We start from the raw sequence: 20,609 nt of genomic DNA, 5'->3' as shown, positions 1-20,609 counted from the left end.
CCTGACTCTAAATCAATGGCCGAGAAATACTTTGCCTTACCTAAATTGGCAAGGATTACTGAAGGATCTTGCATAGGGTATCTATCCGGTATGGTGTTTTCATTAAGTTTCTTAAAGTCTATTACTAATCTATGTTTAGGAGTTCCGTCCTCATTTACTCCCTTCTTTGGTACTACTATTACCGGTGAATTATATGGGCTTTTACTAGATCTGATTATACCTTCATCTAACATTTTACTTATTTCGTTATTAACGAAATCGTTAACCGAATAAGCGTATGGATACTGCTTGCCATATACCGGTCTATCATGTTCAGTGTTAATCTCTCCTTTTATATCCGTTCTGAACGGTAACTGTAAATTTATATTGGCATGGTCTTCTTCGATGATAGATACCATTTTCTCTCTGAGATTTTCTAAATTGTCCTCTTTGTAGGTTATTGTGTTATACAATTTCATTTTTTTCAATTCAGAATTTGCATAATTTTGAATGTCGGATATTTCTACGACGGCGGGTTCAGGATATTTGAATCCCAAACTATTGACGGATAATTCTTCGTCGGCGTGCTCAGGATTTTTTGATCCCAAGCTATATAAACTTCCTTCTACCTTTACTGAATCACTTTTCATTTCTTTTTCTTCTTCAAAATATTTTTTTATTATATATTCCTTCAACGGAAGGATGGTTTTTCCTTCTATAAAGGTTAATTTGTTTAAAGAAAGGACCTCGTCATATATTAGTTTCTCCTCATTGTCTTTATAACTTAAAGTCCCCTTTCCTGTATCAATAACAGCTCCGATTTTCTTTAATAGGTTAAATCCTATTAGTAAATCTGCCTCCATTCCATCTATTTCATAAAACACTTGTTTTGTGTTGAAAATAGTTATATTATGGAAATATTTAATTATTGAAAACCCATTCACTGTAGCAACTTTCTTATAAATTGATAATTCTTTTTTATTTTCGTAAATTCCCTTTTTTATATAACAGGAAGTTGCTCCCGTATCTATCAAAACTTTTAATTCTCTGTTTATTTTTTTATCTACTCTTTTTAAGTAGGGCAGACCTACTTCGGGGGCTGATCTAAAAAATGGTCCTCCTCAATGTTATTTATCCGCATTGCTTTATTAGCCGGTTGCTCCGACATTTCGTTTGGCTTTCGTTTCTGCGCCTGATTTTCGTTAGACTGATTATTCGGTACTACGTTTGCCCTAAAATGCTGAGCTTGGTTATAATTGTTATTATTTCTCCTATAATAACCGTTAGTATTCTCCCGATAATTTCTAAGATTATTATTATTTCCCCTGAATTGATTGCTGTTCTGTCGGTTCTTGATTTGTATCAATTCGTCTACATCCATTGGTTCTGGGGCCTGATTTTGTTGTCTATTACCCAAGAAATAGGGTTGTCCCCATGACATGTTATTCCTCTGAAGATCCCTTTTTTGGTCGAATGGTGAACTATTAGTCCTTGGTTGTCGTTGGTTGAATCTTAATGTGTTGTAGTTATTATTCCCTGAATTTCTGGGGCCACTGAATTGGTAGGCAAATTGGGCCCGAATGTTATTTGATTGCAATTCCTGTACCTTTGCCAAGGCATTCGGTAAATCTGGGGGATTCAATGAAAATAGGATTTCTGCAATGCCGCCGTTTAGGCCAGTGACAAAAATGCGTAAGGCATTGTCTCTAATTTTCTTATTTGATTCTTTCGTGATTTCACTGTCCTTTCCGTGAGTCATTATTGTCTTATTTATTAACAAGGTCATTTTCTTGTTAACCTCGTTATAGAAATCTATTATTGAAAGGTTCCCTTGTCGGAGAACGCTTAACTCCTGTTCTATTATGTAAATTGGTCTCTTGTCACTGTAAACAAAGTCAAGTCGTGAAAGTATGGCATCAAAATTTAAAACTGTCCCGTGGTTGGTCAGTGCGTCATGTGCTGGTCCTGTTATTTTGTTTCTCAAAATTGTTCAGGCAATATAATATTGCTTACTTCCTTTCTTATATAACTTCACTGCAGTTTCTGCAGCTTCCCTCCATCCTACGTATTGGTTTAATCCACCATTGAAAATTGGTAGGGATTCTATTACCTTTAATGTGGTGTCATCTTTTATTGTCTCGTCTATTGCTTCTTCCTGATAATCTGATACCTGATCGTATTTAGTTTCTATTTGTTGTTTTAAATTTACAATTTGCTCCTGTACTTGTGAAATTTGAAGTGCTATCAATTGTTTGACCAGATCTGCAGTGAGATTGGTCCTTGTTTGTGAGTTAATCATTTTTAGTTTTTCAAAATCTAAAGTTAGTTGATCCACCTTAAATTTTTCTTATATGTTTGTTTTTATAATCTAATATAACCTAATTGAACTTATATATTTATTAATACAACTTTTGCTCACGGACTATCCGGTAGGGGTCGTCCTTCTTAGTTTGGCTGACAGATCTTCGAACGGGTCTTCCTTCTTGATTTGGCTGACAGGTCTTCGAACGGGTCTTCCTTCTTAAATTTCTTTGTTTAACTGGGTCTTCTGGGGGTCTTCCATCTTTGGTTTAGCTGATAGTTTCACTTTCTTTGTGTTTTGGTTTGGTTGGTTTTGTTTAAAAACTTTGGTTTTTTTGGCTTTTTTGTATTTTTGAATTGTCTTGATTAGCTTTTGTATTTATTTGTATTTTGTATTGTATTTGTATTTGTATTTGTATTGTATATTGTATTTATTTTTGCACACCCTAAGCTCCGGTTTGTTTCCTTTTTATCTCCTTTTTTATCTTTATATCTTTATATCTCACAGTCACTCCGCGTTTTTATATCTGAAGGATTTATTCCATTAATTAATTGTCCTTCGGGTTTCGGCACGACGCAACACTTTTATTATTCGGTGCTTTTTATACAACGTCGCCCCACGTTGGGCGCCAATTAAACAACTGCGGTAGCGGATTGTGTTTTTAAAAAGTTTTTATTTTACTTCTAACTTAACTTATATAGATTTAAGTAGAGGGTCACAAAGGATTCCGGGCAAAGGGTTTGCGCGATCTTAATTTTTAGCTCGACTTTGCGGTGTCGCTTCTGGATCAAGACTGACTTGAACTTTCTGATCTTTGCATCGTTGATCCCTTCCGGGAATAGTTTTTCTATAAACATTTCAATTGATTTCGCCATCCCGAGTATTGGATTTCGTCATCCAAAGAGAGAACTGTAAAATGCCTAAAGTGCAGGATCTGCAGAAAGCCGGGAGTGAGATTGTTTATGAGAAGCCGGGTGTGGGCAAACATTGGTTTTCCATTTAGGCGAGTGTCAAAGATTGGGATTGCGGCGGGAGCCCTTGAGATTGTACATCTTAGAAATCAATTAGGCGGAGGCCCAAGATTGAAATTGTTTTCGTTTTGGAAAGCCAAAGATTGTTTACAACTCGTATAAGAGCTCAATAGAATTGGGTACGTTAACTCCCCCCATTCTTAAATGTTTCGTCCCGATACTTTTTGAAGTTCTGATAGAGCTCTAATTTCTTCTGACAGTATTTGAATGTTGCTTTCCACTATTTCTTCTGACGGTATTCTTATTGATTTAATAAGTACAAATTTGGTTAATTTATAGCCGAAGTAAAATAACATTATCAATATCAAAATGATTAAGAATAATGTTGTTAATGGTAAGGCCGTATTACCTAATGTTATAAGGTGATTTAAAATATTAACATTATCAAAAGAAAATTGCTTATCATTCGATTGTATATAATCAACTAATTCAAAATCGCTATATCTATGATGCGATATATATCTTAGAATTTTACCCTTATCATTTATGTGGGTTATTGTTAGATTGTTTAGTATTGTTAGATTGTTTAGTATTATAACTCTAGTTCTGCGAACTAGAACTATGAGAGAACGAGTGATCGGAGCTGGGGTTCAATGAACACTTTTGGCGGTATCGACAAGACGAGGAGGTTGAAAAGAATTAAGTAAATAAAATTAAAATAAAATCATAAAAAGCACGAAACATCCGTGGACCTTTTGCGCCAATAACTTCAGAAGTGGGATCGTAGCCCTTTAAAGTATCTGCCTACATAAGTATTTGTCTACTGGCATCCCCGACAACGAGTATTTTCCACATTTTATAAATGGCCGAGGAAACCATGGCAAACATTGACAAAGAAAAAATTGTAGAGTGGTTGCTGGAGAAGGAGATCATTTTTCCAGCCAGCGCAACACTAAGGCAACTTCGTAAGCTTGCCATAAGTGGTGGAATGGACGAAGTTTCTGAAAGTCCGGTGAATAAATCGGATATTGAATCGGATGGAAAAGTGTCTGAAAATGAGCAGATCGACGATATGAAAGAAGAAGAATTACTTGACGCCGCAATAAGGGTGGCTGAGAAAAAGAAGAAACTGGCTGCTTTAATGGTAATGGACAACTATATGACCGATGACATCCGAATGGTCAAGCAACTTATTGCCCCTTTTTCTGCCAGTGAAAATGATGAAGCCTCTGAATGGGTCTTGAATTTTGAACGGATTTGCGGAGGCGTGAACGAAAGCAACAATTTTAAGCTTCGTTGTGTGCGCATGTTGATGAAGGCGGGAACATAGGCGGACTTGTTCATGCGTGTCGACAAATCAAAGACTTACGACGAGTTTAAGGGAAACTTCCTAAAAACTTTTGGCCGCAGCAATTCAACTGCCGACGTGGTACTTCTGTTGAAGGAAACCTTTTTCAACCCGGAGAAAAACTCCGTAATGGGATATATTCTTCGCATGGAAGAAATTGCTATGCGTGCCGACATCGAAGAGAAATTGACAGTGCAGTTCATCGTTGATGGTTTTCGTGATCGATCTTCCAGTATCGCCTTATTGTATTCAGCGTCGACCATCGGAAAACTTAAGGAGCTAGCTCGACAATACGAGGCTTTGAGGAAGAGTACCCAGACGAATTTTAAGCGCACTGGGATGACCGCTTCCGGAAATGACCGGAGCCAGGTGCGCTGCTATAATTGTTCAGCACATGGCCATTATGCTTCATCGTGTCCCGCACCTAAGCGGGAGAAGGGATCGTGTTTCCAGTGTGGATCCATGCAGCACCAGGTGAAGGATTGCCAACAGAAGCCTATGCCAACCCAGCGATCCGTGGGTACAGCCAGCAACCCGCCAATGGACGACAGAGAGGAGAACAATATTTTTGTTCCTATTGTTAATCAGGTAGGGGTATATTTTTACACTGATATAAAACGCAGGTATCAAATTAAATTTCTTTCTGGCATGTTGGACACCGGTAGCGCTATTAATTTGATGCAGCGCTCGGCGATACTTTATGAAAATTTTGATGGTGTACTAAGACCGACAGAGTATTTTTGAGTTAACGGTTCGAGAATAAGCATTTTTGGAAAAATAATTGTCAATTTAGTTTTTCATAACATTGAAAAGAACTTATATTTTTCGTTGTACCAAACAACTATATTTCGTCTAATGTCCTTCTGGGGCGCAGTTTCCTTGAAAATTACGGAATAAAATTAATTTTTGAAAATGAAATTGAAAATGTAAAGCGAGTTACGCAAAGCAATATGGTCTCAATTGAAAATAGAGTATTAGTAAACAGTGACTTAGATGAAAATAGGGTATTAGTGAACAGTGACTTAGATGAAAATAGAGTATTAGTGAACAGTGACTTAGATGAAAATAGAGTATTAGTGAACAGTGACTTAGATGAAAATAGAGTATTAGTGAACAGTGACTTAGATGAAAATAGAGTATTAGTGAACAGTGACTTAGATAAAAATAGAGTATTAGTGAACATTGAGAGTGACCAAATTGAAAATGTAGTATTGACAAATAGAGATAGTGAGATGATGTTATCAGATATCAATAAGAATGGATTATTAAAGGATGAAAATTATGAGAATAAGATTAGTGACCAATTGAATTGTAATAACATTGACCTTTTATTGAAAGATAACGAGCAAAAGCATATGGCAAGTGAATCATTAGAGAGAACCGACATAGATATACCGTATATATATAGTATTGAAATAACAAAAGAAGGAGGACAGCTATAATATCGACCCAAAGCGAACTGATAAAGAACGTAGTAAATTCATGGAATTGATAAAACTTAACTATTCAGACTTAACTAACATTCCAGCAATTCAACATAACTACGAAATGAATCTCAAACTTAAATCAGAAGAACCTGTACGCACTGTTCCGAGAAGACTTTCATATCAGGAGAAAAAAGAAGTAGATACCCAAATAGATGAACTATTGAAAAAAGGCTTCATAAGAGAAAGTAAATCGCCTTACAGCTCTGCAATAGTATTAGTTAAGAAAAAATCAGGGGAAAAAAGAATGTGTGTAGATTACAAACAGCTTAATAAGATTTGCATTCGTGATGGATATCCATTGCCACTAATAGACGACTGCTTAGAGAGATTAGAAGGGAACACAATTTTTACACTTTTAGATTTGAAACACAGTTATCACCAAGTAAAAGTAGCAGAGAGTTCGGTGCAGTATACAGCATTTGTCATATCTAGCGGACAATATGAATACACAAGAATGCCTTTTTGACTTATGAATGCACCAGCAGTATTTATGAGATTTATTAATTTCATTTTGTGTGGACGTTGACATGCAATGACTGCATCTTTCAAGAGGCGATGCAGTTACTGCACCGTCAAGTGGCCCGTGTGACACCAGCAGAAGGCTGTTACGCGCGGATCCCAGGCAAAACGCAGCCCTCCTCCCGCCCAACCGACCGAGGGGCGCTGCCGCATGACGCGCGGTGCGTAGCCGAACCAAACGCGAACATGCAAGAAAGATAGCTATTAGACTAACATTCGAGGAAAATTAGTACTAAACTTACTAAGAAACTAAGCATGCAATCAAAGTACAAATACCACTACAGATACTAATTAATAGAAAGGTGTGTAAGGATTAATAATTTAATAAGAGGAAGAGAATTAGTGGTGGATATAATATGGTAGAGGGAATTATAATCCGAGCATAAGACCCTAAACGGTTCATGCAAGGAATAATTCGATCTACAAAGTGGAAGGAACAACGGTATAAAATTTCTAGTCAGTCTAATAGGAATCGTGAAGTTTATGCGGCTCAACAGATCAGGGCTGTCTATGTCACCCCTGATCAAGTTGTGCATAAATATCACATCAAGCATTTTTCTACGGTTAACTAAGGATGGGAGGATTACTAATAGTAGTCTACTAGAGTAAGATGGGAGTCTTACACCCGCATCCCAGTTAAGGCCCCGCAGAGCAAAGAGTAAAAAGTTTTTCTGTACTGATTCTATACGGTCCTGGTGTACTTTGTACTGAGGGCACCATACACAGGAGCCGTATTCTTACCATGGTAGAAATGTGTTCGGAAAACTTTAACTTGGGGTCTAACATAACACCCAGATCATCCACCAGGGTAATTCTCTCAAGAGAACCACCAAATAGGGTGTAGGGAGCCAACAAAGGGCTAGAACGATGAAATGTCATAACTTTGCATTTCGAGGCATTAAGGTGTAACAAGTTTGCACAACACCATGACTGAAAGTTATTGAGATCGGATTGCAAGCGAGAATGAAATGAAATGTCCTTGTACTGGACACAGAGTTTAAAGTCATCCGCATACATAAGTACTCGAGAGTATGTTAATACTGAAGGTAAGTCATTAATAAAGAGTGTGAAGAGTAAGGGGCCTAGATGGCTGCCTTGTGGTACTCCCGAAGAAACCTTTACTGGGAAAGAGAGGGAGTTTTTGAAGAGGACTCTTTGAGACCTAGAACAAAGATAGCTAGAAATCCATCTTAGGAGGTTTTTATGCGCTAAAAGGGAATGGTTTACAGAGTCGAATGCTTTACTAAAGTCGGTGTAAATAACATCCGTCTGTAAGTTACCTTGAAAGCCATTAATAATGAAAGAGGTAAACTCTAACAAGTTCGTGGTGGTTGATCGCCGCCTTATAAATCCATGCTGAGTTGGAGATATAAGTGACTTGCAGAGATGTTGCAAGTGCGGAGTTAAAACCTTCTCAAACATTTTAGGAATAGCGGATAACTTTGCTATACCTCTATAATTTTTTGCATCAGACTTGCTACCTTTTTTATGGAGAGGAATTATAAACGATTCCTTCCAGATCGGGGGGAAGCAAGAAGAATCAATGGATAGGGTGAATAGTTTAAGCAAAGGTCCACACAGAGCCTCGGCGCAGTACCTGAGTACACAACCTGGAACCCCGTCTGGACCCAATGAAAACACCGGCTTAACTAGTCGAAGATCATGAAGTAGGGAACATTCATTTAACAAGGGACTGAAAATGCCGTTCGACCTCGGTAAACCGTATGGGTACGGATGACCAGAGTAGCTTTCCTCAGAATAGGTGGTTTGGAAGAATTGGGCAAAAAGATCGGCAATTGCCTGATCATTATTTGCCGACGTATTACAAAATGATAGCGAGGATGGGTGTGCGGAGGTTCTACGCTTACTGTTTACGAAGCTGTAAAACTGTTTAGGGTCCTGAGAAAAACGTATCCTGCATCGAGATAGGTAGTTCTTATAGCATTGAGCATTAAGAACTGAAAAGTTTGACCGAGCTAATACATAGCGAGAGTGAGAAGTAGGAGAACCCACTTCTTGAAATTTTTTATAAAGTCTTGATTTTAAGTTTTTTAGACTGGATAACTCTTTGGTAAACCAAGGGGGTTTTCCAGATCTAGTCGGACAAGAAAGCGGGACAAAAGAATCGAAAAATGTGCCAGAGCATTGTAAAAAATGTTTGTGCCTTTTATGATATCAGTGCACAAGTACAAAGCGGACCAATCAAAATCCCTAATGAGGTTATTAAGCTTCGCAAACTCGGCTTTACGAAAGCAGCGGACACGTTCGGGCAGCCTACTCGACCGATCCAATACAGTTGGTCCTATATCTAGCGACACCTCGAAAGTATGGTGGTAGGCGTCTTCAGGTATAGTGAGCGGAAGGGCTCGGGTTAACAACACTATGGTCGGATCCGATACAAAGCACAGATCAAGCAATCGACCCAAGGAATTTTTCACATGGTTGACTTGAGACAGGGATAGGTCAAGCAAGCCGTCAACAAAGTCATGTCGTGACATGGGCACTAGGATACTAGACTCGTTTACCGAAGACCAAACAGTTCCTGGCAAGTTGAAGTCACCAAGAACTATCATACGATCTTTATCAGATAGCGAGGAAGAAACAGCGGTTAAAGCGGAAAAGTGCTGCTCATAAATTGAAATATCCGAAGAAGGTGGGATATACGAGCAAGTAATGAATATAGCGAAAGCGGGAAGAATCAGTTTTACACACAGGAATTCCAGTTCCTGTTGAACTTGGACTGTGAAGTGTTCCGACGTGAAGTAAGAGTCCACTGCAATTAGAACCCCCCCTGCCCGGCGGGACGAACGGGCCTTTCTAAAAGTTGTGTACCGACCTGCCAAAACCTCGGAACTAAGACAGTCCGGCTTTAACCAGGTTTCAGTAAACACAATAACGTGGGAAGCAAATGCAACACTATCCCGGAAAAGAATGCTGAGCTTACTACGCAAGCCTCTTACATTCTGATAGGTTACTAAAAGAGAAGTTAGTTTTTTGGAAAGGTGGAAGCAAGACGGGAAGTTGAGGAAGAGGAAGTTGAGGTTGAGGGTGGCACACTGGAAAGGTTTGGAAGGGATATGGGGGGCCTATTCTTCTTCTTAGCCTTAAACTCCTTCACCACCAAATGCTCCGGCCAAAATTTGGCGGAGCAAATGGTGTCAAATTGAGTTGGGGAGATGCTTATCTTAAACGAGGCTATCTCCCTGGCATAAGAGAAGTTAAATTTCTCCACCTTTAAACCCACGGCTTTTATTTTGCTTTGAATAAAAGCAATTACATCATTAGATTTTACAACCATTAATTCGCGAGGGTAATGTAGTAGTTTATATGGACGATATCGCTATAGGTTCCAAGTCGTTGAACGAACATCTTATAACAGTAGGTAGAGTTTTAAGAATTCTCGCAGAATATCGACTAGAAATTAAGGTTAGTAAATGTCAATTTGGTTATGAAAGTATTGAGTTCTTGGGATATACCCTTTCTGGTAGGGGAATAAGCCCAAACTGTGAACAGACAGCAACCATTAAGCATCTGCCATTGCCAAAAGATCGCCATGAAATGCAAAAGGTTTTGGGATTATTCTCTTATTTTAGGCGTATCATCCCTGCTTACTCAAAAATAGCAAAACCATTACAAGAATTTACAAAACCTGGAACTAAGTTTGAGCTTCAAGACAAATGCATACAAATTTTTGAATATCTTCGAGAAAAACTGATTTCGTCACCAGTATTAGCTCCGTATAATCCAAATCGAGAAACAGAATTGCATTGTGATGCAAGTAGTGAAGGCTTTGGTGGAATTTTGTTGCAGAAACAAGATGACAATAAGTTTCACTCAACAGCATATTTTTCACAGAGAACGACAAAACTAGAGGCAAGATACGAAAGTTTCAAACTGGAAACGTTAGCTGTGATCTATTCATTGAGGAAATTTCGAATTTATTTAGAAGGGATTCCGTTTAGAATTATAACAGATTGTAACTCAGTAGTTTTATGTTTAGGAAAGGGACGTCTTCATTCAAATATCGCCAGATGGGCCATAGAGCTAGCAAATTATAATTACACTTTAAAACATCGTAGTGGAAAATATATGTCCCATGTGGACACCTTAAGTAGGTATCCTTCAGCGCTTAATTAAGATTTTGAATATGAACCAATAGTGACAATTCATGAAAGTGATAACAAAGACCGAATAGTTTCCGTGATTGAGTGCGACGACATTAATCTTCAGCTTCAGATAACACAAAACAGGGACAACCATATAGGAAAATTAAAAGAACAATTGGAGCATGGACCTGTTAAGAAATTTTCATTGAGCGACGGAATTGTTTATAAAATAGGTGAGAACGACGTTGAGCTGTTTTATGTCCCAGCTGAAATGGAAACGCAAATAATCAGAAGAGTTCACGAAAACTTATGTCACTTAGGAACTGAGAAATGTATGAAAGAAATCTTAAGACATTATTGGTTCCCGAATATGAGATCTAAAATCGATTTGTTTATAGGAAATTGTTTAAATTGTATCATGTTTTCAGTCCCCACACATGCGAATAATCGAACACTTCACAATATTCCTAAGCGACCAATCCCATTCGACACCTTACACGTAGACCATTTTGGACCACTTCCCGCTGTTATATCAAAGAAGAAGCATGTATTAGTTATCATTGACGCCTTTACGAAATTTGTAAAATTGTTTTCTGTAAATACGACAAGCACTAAAGAAGTCAACACATGTTTTTCAAAGTATTTTCAATTTTATAGTCGTCCACGTAGAATTATCAGCGATAGAGGAACGTGTTTTACATCATTAGAATTTAGTAAATTTTTGCTAGAAAATAATATAGAACACGTGAAAGTGGCAACTGCTTCACCCCAAGCGAATGGTCAGGTAGAACGGGTTAACAGAACTATGAAAGCTATGCTCGCCAAAATAACTGAGCCAATAAATCACGAAGATTGGAGCAAACTTTTAATAAAGGCTGAATATGCAATTAATAACTCAGTCCATTCGACCACGAAAGAATTGCCTTCAGTGTTGTTATTCGGAGTCCAACAGAGGGGTTGTAATATTGACGCGTTAACAGAATACTTAGATGATAAACAATACCGAACTCAAAGCAATTTAGAATCAGTACGTAAGAAATCTTTGGATAAAATCGAGCATTGTCAGCAGAAGAGTGAAGAGTATTTTGAAAGGAATCACAAAAATCATATTGAGTTCTTGGAAGGCGATTTCGTTGTAATGAGAAACATTGACACCACAATAGGTACAAATAAAAAATTTGTTCCGAAGTACAGGGGTCCGTACATCATCAAAAAGGTATTGCCGAACGACAGATATGTGTTAAATGACATTGAAAACTGCCAAATAAGTCAAATCCCGTATGAGGGCATTATAGAGGCATGACGATTAAGGAAATGGGCAGATTGGCGTAATCAGTGTGAAAGTGACTCCTACTTAAATAGTTAACAATTTATATATATACACATTAAATTAAAATTACTCTTAATTACATATTTACGATCGAGGGCGATCTAATTGTCAGGATGGCCGAGCTGTTAGATTGTTTAGTATTGTTAGATTGTTTAGTATTATAACTCTACAATTGTATTTACTATTAACGTTGTACGAAATATCGTAAGTATCGATATGAATTATCATCCGATAGTTCTAGTTCAGCGAACTAGAACTATGAGAGAACGAGTGATCGGAGCTGGGGTTCAATGAACACTTTTGGCGGTATCGACAAGACGAGGAGGTTGAAAAGAATTAAGTAAATAAAATTAAAATAAAATCATAAAAAGCACGAAACATCCGTGGACCTTTTGCGCCAATAGTTATATTATTTATTACAATTGTGTTGTTGAATATAAGGAGATACGATCCTAACAAAGTAGTATTGTCTACGATATTTTTGCCTGAAACTAATATGGCACCATCCTGAATGATGTCTATTTCTTTGTTTTTTTTTCCCTTTTTTTAGTGCAGTTGGCTTTAAAGCCATTAAGTAAATTGGTGAAACAGGTCTTCTTTAAATTTATTTGTGCGTAATTGTTAAAAGTTTCACTTTTAAAATTATTCATTAAATAGTATTTCTCCTTACATTCACAAACTTTTTCACTTATAACTAACATTCCATCATTTTGTGAGATGGCTCTTGCATGGTAAAACTTGCAAATATCTTTAATTTGAGGATATTTTATGTAAATGATTATTAAATCAGCATTTCGAATTATTTTAACCGTTGCAATGTCCAGCAGATCAGACAGTTCAACAGGATGTTTTTCATGCTTATAAATGTCCTCTATTTCGTTTTTATTTAAAATTTTTGTATTGAAAATGTTTACTTTTAAGAGGGTTATGGTATCAACTAAATTTAGTAGGTCAAAAGTTATTAATTTTAAACGATGCTTTCTCAGTATCGTTTCTTCATTGAAGATGACATTTTTTAATGAATTTGATAGCAATTCAATTTCTTTGAAAAATTTGGAATTTATTACAAATTGTTTATTATTATTTTCAGTTAATTCATTTACTTTATTTTGTATTTTCAAAAAGTCGTCATGATCAGGGCTGCCTGCTATCCATTTCCAAATGGTACCTAATTCATTTATTCCCCTTTCATTCCGTTTTGGAACTAATTCTGAAATCATTAATTTTAATAGACTTAAGTCCATTGATATTTCCCACTCATCGTCTGAATTAATTGATTTGCTGACATATTTGGATTCTTTATCAATTATCTCTCTATAAAAACTCAAATTAGTAATATGGAAAAGTTCAGCGTATGTTTCATAAGTGTAAACGTCTCTGTCGTCTTTGAGCAATAGATAGTCACTATGCGTATAGTCAATTACTTCCGAAGTCGTCAATATAACAAAAGTCAGTATTAGTATATTCGCATACATTTTCTGGAAAAAAAATATTTAATATTTGATGTTATCTTTATGTATAATTCTGTTTCTATTGTTGATTATAATTTTATTCGGTCGATTTTCCTTAACTACCTGCTTTTTGTATCGGGATTGTAGTTTACTACTTCTCCTATTTTATAATCTTTTTCTCCTCTATCTTTGTTATGTAGCTTAAGCATTTTGGTCTGAGCTTCCTTAAGTAATATTGGATTATGCTTGTGTTCTATTTTGTTATACAATATGTCATATGGCATTTGATTGGTCGTTGAATGTATCGTCAGGTTATATTTCAGTGCCGCCCTTATTATTATTTCTGAATAATCTGTTAGATTTAGTTCATCCTTGATGCACCGCGCTATTTCTGTTAGTGTGGAATGTACCCTTTCTACCTGACCATTTGAGGTGCTGTGTCTGGGATCAGCATAATAAATAGTTAAGTTACTTCTTTGTATGAATGATCTAAATTGTGCTGAAGTAAAGCTTGGTTCGTTGTCAGTCATTAAAGATGTTGCTAACGGAAAGTGTTGCAAAATTTCCATTACCTTATTTTCAATGTTTAATTTACTTTGAATTTCCTTGACCACCAAGTATTTGGAATAAGAATCTATACAAGTTATGAATGTTAGGTTTTGGGCATAGTATATGTCTAAGTGTAATTGATCTCCTTCTTTTGCTGGAATGGGAGCTTCCCCAATTGGAATTTTTACAGGGTGTCTGTGATATTTGTTTTTGTTACAGATCTCACAATTTTTTATATATTCTTTTAATTTTTTGTGCAGGTTTGGCCAATAATACAGCTTAGTTATTTGTTTGTAATTTTCGTCTAGTCCTCTATGGGCTCTGCAATGTGTTTCTTCTATAATTATAGCTTTATCTTCTGAATTTACTACATCTTGGAGGAACTTTCTCGTGAAGAGAAATTTATTTATGAAGTTTTCCTTTAGCTTATTTTGGATAAGGTATAAATCTTCTAAAGTGCAGTGTATTCCTGTGGTTAAGTGAGGCTAAATAAATTCTTTTAAAATGATTAGCAGATTGTCTACCGTATCAAATTCAATAATATGTCGGGGATTTTCATAAACTCTTACTAACTCATGAACTGTGAATCTCCCTTGCGCTAATAGTAGCTGCTGTTTAAATTGGTTTAGAGGCTTGCTAGTCTCTTGAATGACGTTTTCAAAACTACTCTCTGCTGAATGCTGTGTATTTATGTCTGATTCTGAATCTGTCTGGTCGACATCACTATCTGTCATATGATTTATTTTAATCCGAGACAAAGCGTCCGCTACTACGTTAGTTGAGCCTGGCTTATAAATGATTTTTGGTGTGAAACTTTCTATGAAGTAATACCAACGTTTCATTTCAACATTTGGATTTTTTTGAGACATTGCAAAGGACAAAGGTTGGTGATCTGTATGTATTTCAATTCCACTCACTCCGTATAAATAATTTCGCAAATTTTTTAATGCCCATACAATAGCTAATAATTCCTTTTTATTAGTAGCATATAATTGCTCGGTTTTACTTAAAGTTTTAGAAATAAATGTTATGGGATTCCCATCTTGCGACAAAACTGCACCTATTGCTATGTCCGATGCATCTGTGGTTAATGTGAATTTTTTATTGTAATCTGGTTGTACTAATTCAATATGTGCTATTAAACTGTCCTTTAAATTATTAAATGCTCCCATTGCTGGTTCATCCAGCTGTTTTAATGTTTTCTTGGATGCCCTTCGTGAAACTTTCCCACTTACTCCACTCAGATATTTTGTTAATGGTTTGGCAATTGTAGCATAATTTCGGACAAATTTTCTGTAATACCCTGTTAGTCCTAAGAAGCTACGTAGCTCTCTGATATTTTTAGGAATTGGATAGTTTTGTATTGTGGAGATTTTGTCTGGATCTGTTTTAATGATATTTTGGGAAACAATGTATCCCAGAAATTTGGTTTCCAATTGAAAGAATTTAGACTTTTCTAGGGAAATTTTCATGTTAGCGTTTTGCAATATCTGTATTATATGAATTAGATCTTTATAATGTTGTTCTATAGTTTTTGAAAATATTATTATATCGTCCATATAGACGTGACAAGTTTTCCCAACTTGTTCTCTAAGTATATCGTCCATTGCCCTTTGGAAAATTCTGGGAGCGTTCGTCAATCCCATAGGCATTCTTAGAAATTCATATTTGCCGGTATTTATGGAAAAATATGTTTTTTCAATATCTGATTCCCTCATTAAAATCTGATAGAAACCTGACTCTAAATCAATGGCCGAGAAATACTTTGCCTTACCTAAATTGGCAAGGATTACTGAAGGATCTTGCATAGGGTATCTATCCGGTATGGTGTTTTCATTAAGTTTCTTAAAGTCTATTACTAATCTATGTTTAGGAGTTCCGTCCTCATTTACTCCCTTCTTTGGTACTACTATTACCGGTGAATTATATGGGCTTTTACTAGATCTGATTATACCTTCATCTAACATTTTACTTATTTCGTTATTAACGAAATCGTTAACCGAATAAGCGTATGGATACTGCTTGCCATATACCGGTCTATCATGTTCAGTGTTAATCTCTCCTTTTATATCCGTTCTGAACGGTAACTGTAAATTTATATTGGCATGGTCTTCTTCGATGATAGATACCATTTTCTCTCTGAGATTTTCTAAATTGTCCTCTTTGTAGGTTATTGTGTTATACAATTTCATTTTTTTCAATTCAGAATTTGCATAATTTTGAATGTCGGATATTTCTACGACGGCGGGTTCAGGATATTTGAATCCCAAACTATTGACGGATAATTCTTCGTCGGCGTGCTCAGGATTTTTTGATCCCAAGCTATATAAACTTCCTTCTCCCTTTACTGAATCACTTTTCATTTCTTTTTCTTCTTCAAAATATTTTTTTATTATATATTCCTTCAACGGAAGGATGGTTTTTCCTTCTATAAAGGTTAATTTGTTTAAAGAAAGGACCTCGTCATATATTAGTTTCTCCTCATTGTCTTTATAACTTAAAGTCCCCTTTCCTGTATCAATAACAGCTCCGATTTTCTTTAATAGGTTAAATCCTATTAGTAAATCTGCCTCCATTCCATCTATTTCATAAAACACTTGTTTTGTGTTGAAAATAGTTATATTATGGAAATATTTAATTATTGAAAACCCATTCACTGTAGCAACTTTCTTATAAATTGATAATTCTTTTTTATTTTCGTAAATTCCCTTTTTTTATATAACAGGAAGTTGCTCCCGTATCTATCAAAACTTTTAATTCTCTGTTTATTTTTTTATCTACTCTTTTTAAGTAGGGCAGACCTACTTCGGGGGCTGATCTAAAAAATGGTCCTCCTCAATGTTATTTATCCGCATTGCTTTATTAGCCGGTTGTTCCGACATTTCGTTTGGCTTTCGTTTCTGCGCCTGATTTTCGTTAGACTGATTATTCGGTACTACGTTTGCCCTAAAATGCTGAGCTTGGTTATAATTGTTATTATTTCTCCTATAATAACCGTTAGTATTCTCCCGATAATTTCTATTATTATTATTTCCCCTGAATTGATTGCTGTTCTGTCGGTTCTTGATTTGTATCAATTCGTCTACATCCTTTGGTTCTGGGGCCTGATTTTGTTGTCTATTACCCAAGAAATAGGGTTGTCCCCATGACATGTTATTCCTCTGAAGATCCCTTTTTTGGTCGAATGGTGAACTATTAGTCCTTGGTTGTCGTTGGTTGAATCTTAATGTATTGTAGTTATTATTCCCTGAATTTCTGGGGCCACTGAATTGGTAGGCAAATTGGGCCCGAATGTTATTTGATTGCAATTCCTGTACCTTTGCCAAGGCATTCGGTAAATCTGGGGGATTCAATGAAAATAGGATTTCTGCAATGCCGCCGTTTAGGCCAGTGACAAAAATGCGTAAGGCATTGTCTCTAATTTTCTTATTTGATTCTTTCGTGATTTCACTGTCCTTTCCGTGAGTCATTATTGTCTTATTTATTAACAAGGTCATTTTCTTGTTAACCTCGTTATAGAAATCTATTATTGAAAGGTTCCCTTGTCGGAGAACGCTTAACTCCTGTTCTATTATGTAAATTGGTCTCTTGTCACTGTAAACAAAGTCAAGTCGTGAAAGTATGGCATCAAAATTTAAAACTGTCACGTGGTTGGTCAGTGCGTCATGTGCTGGTCCTGTTATTTTGTTTCTCAAAATTGTTCAGGCAATATAATATTGCTTACTTCCTTTCTTATATAACTTCACTGCAGTTTCTGCAGCTTTCCTCCATCCTACGTATTGGTTTAATACACCATTGAAAATTGGTAGGGATTCTATTACCTTTAATGTGGTGTCATCTTTTATTGTCTCGTCTATTGCTTCTGCCTGATAATCTGATACCTGATCGTATTTAGTTTCTATTTGTTGTTTTAAATTTACAATTTGCTCCTGTACTTGTGAAGTTTGAAGTGCTATCAATTGTTTGACCAGATCTGCAGTGAGATTGGTCCTTGTTTGTGAGTTAATCATTTTTAGTTTTTCAAAATCTAAAGTTAGTTGATCCACCTTAAATTTTTCTTATATGTTTGTTTTTATAATCTAATATAACCTAATTGAACTTATATATTTATTAATACAACTTTTGCTCACGGACTATCCGGTAGGGGTCGTCCTTCTTAGTTTGGCTGACAGATCTTCGAACGGGTCTTCCTTCTTGATTTGGCTGACAGGTCTTCGAACGGGTCTTCTTTCTTAAATTTCTTTGTTTAACTGGGTCTTCTGGGGGTCTTCCATCTTTGGTTTAGCTGATAGTTTCACTTTCTTTGTGTTTTGGTTTGGTTGGTTTTGTTTAAAAACTTTGGTTTTTTTGGTTTTTTTGTATTTTTGAATTGTCTTGATTAGCTTTTGTATTTATTTGTATTTTGTATTGTATTTGTATTTGTATTTGTATTGTATATTGTATTTATTTTTGCACACCCTAAGCTCCGGTTTGTTTCCTTTTTATCTCCTTTTTTATCTTATATCTCACAGTCACTCCGCGTTTTTATATCTGAAGGATTTATTCCATTAATTAATTGTCCTTCGGGTTTCGGCACGACGCAACACTTTTATTATTCGGTGCTTTTTATACAACGTCGCCCCACGTTGGGCGCCAATTAAACAACTGCGGTAGCGGATTGTGTTTTTAAAAAGTTTTTATTTTACTTCTAACTTAACTGATATAGATTTAAGTAGAGGGTCACAAAGGATTCCGGGCAAAGGGTTTGCGCGATCTTAATTTTTAGCTCGACTTTGCGGTGTCGCTTCTGGATCAAGACTGACTTGAACTTTCTGATCTTTGCATCGTTGATCCCTTTCGGGAATAGTTTTTCTATAAACATTTCAATTGATTTCGCCATCCCGAGTATTGGATTTCGTCATCCAAAGAGAGAACTGTAAAATGCCTAAAGTGCAGGATCTGCAGAAAGCCGGGAGTGAGATTGTTTATGAGAAGCCGGGTGTGGGCAAACATTGGTTTTCCATTTAGGCGAGTGTCAAAGATTGGGATTGCGGCGGGAGCCCTTGAGATTGTACATCTTAGAAATCAATTAGGCGGAGGCCCAAGATTGAAATTGTTTTCGTTTTGGAAAGCCAAAGATTGTTTACAACTCGTATAAGAGCTCAATAGAATTGGGTACGTTAACTCCCCCCATTCTTAAATGTTTCGTCCCGATACATTTTGAAGTTCTGATAGAGCTCTAATTTCTTCTGACAGTATTTGAATGTTGCTTTCCACTATTTCTTCTGACGGTATTCTTATTGATTTAATAAGTACAAATTTCGTTAATTTATAGCCGAAGTAAAATAACATTATCAGTATCAAAATGATTAAGAATAATGTTGTTAATGGTAAGGCCGTATTACCTAATGTTATAAGGGGATTTAAAATATTAACATTATCAAAAGAAAATTGCTTATCATTTGATTGTATATAATCAACTAATTCAAAATCGCTATATCTATGATGCGATATATATCTTAGAATTTTACCCTTATCATTTATGTGGGTTATTGTTAGATTGTTTAGTATTATAACTCTACAATTGTATTTACTATTAACGTTGTACGAAATATCGTAAGTATCGATATGAATTATCATCCGATAGTTCTAGTTCTGCGAAGTAGAACTATGAGAGAACGAGTGATCGGAGCTGGGGTTCAATGAACACTTTTGGCGGTATCGACAAGACGAGGAGGTTGAAAAGAATTAAGTAAATAAAATTAAAATAAAATCATAAAAAGCACGAAACATCCGTGGACCTTTTGCGACAATAGTTATATTATTTATTACAATTGTGTTGTTGAATATAAGGAGATACGATCCTAACAAAGTAGTATTGTCTACGATATTTTTGCCTGAAACTAATATGGCACCATCCTGAATGATGTCTATTTCTTTGTTTTTTTTCCCTTTTTTTAGTGCAGTTGGCTTTAAAGCCATTAAGTAAATTGGTGAAACAGGTCTTCTTTAAATTTATTTGTGCGTAATTGTTAAAAGTTTCACTTTTAAAATTATTCATTAAATAGTATTTCTCCTTACATTCACAAACTTTTTCACTTATAACTAACATTCCATCATTTTGTGAGATGGCTCTTGCATGGTAAAACTTGCAAAAATCTTTAATTTGAGGATATTTTATGTAAATGATTATTAAATCAGCATTTCGAATTATTTTAACCGTTGCAATGTCCAGCAGATCAGACAGTTCAACAGGATGTTTTTCATGCTTATAAATGTCCTCTATTTCGTTTTTATTTAAAATTTTTGTATTGAAAATGTTTACTTTTAAGAGGGTTATGGTATCAACTAAATTTAGTAGGTCAAAAGTTATTAATTTTAAACGATGCTTTCTCAGTATCGTTTCTTCATTGAAGATGACATTTTTTAATGAATTTGATAGCAATTCAATTTCTTCAGTTAATTCATTTACTTTATTTTGTATTTTCAAAAAGTCGTCATGATCAGGGCTGCCTGCTATCCATTTCCAAATGGTACCTAATTCATTTATTCCCCTTTCATTCCGTTTTGGAACTAATTCTGAAATCA

General features: G+C 35.8%; 2 protein-coding genes across 10 annotated transcripts in view; both read left to right on the top strand.

Annotated features, from left to right (window-relative positions):
• LOC117185802 (longitudinals lacking protein, isoforms N/O/W/X/Y-like) overlaps positions 1–20,609 on the top strand; it is a 144,406-nt gene that overhangs the window by 12,381 nt on the left and 111,416 nt on the right. The gene's annotated exons all lie outside the window — the stretch shown is intronic.
• On the top strand, positions 3,860–5,297 carry LOC117192368. The gene is made up of 2 exons (XM_033397032.1): positions 3,860–5,188; positions 5,266–5,297. Exons 1-2 carry the CDS (start codon positions 4,595–4,597, stop codon positions 5,272–5,274), a joined length of 603 nt encoding a protein of 200 aa, XP_033252923.1. The 5' UTR covers positions 3,860–4,594; the 3' UTR covers positions 5,275–5,297.

This window comes from Drosophila miranda (genome assembly GCF_003369915.1).
Source record: "Drosophila miranda strain MSH22 chromosome Y unlocalized genomic scaffold, D.miranda_PacBio2.1 Contig_Y2_pilon, whole genome shotgun sequence".
NCBI classification, from domain to species: domain Eukaryota; kingdom Metazoa; phylum Arthropoda; class Insecta; order Diptera; family Drosophilidae; genus Drosophila; species Drosophila miranda.
Note: the sequence above shows the minus strand (reverse complement) of the source record. Positions and strands in the feature narration are given on the sequence as shown.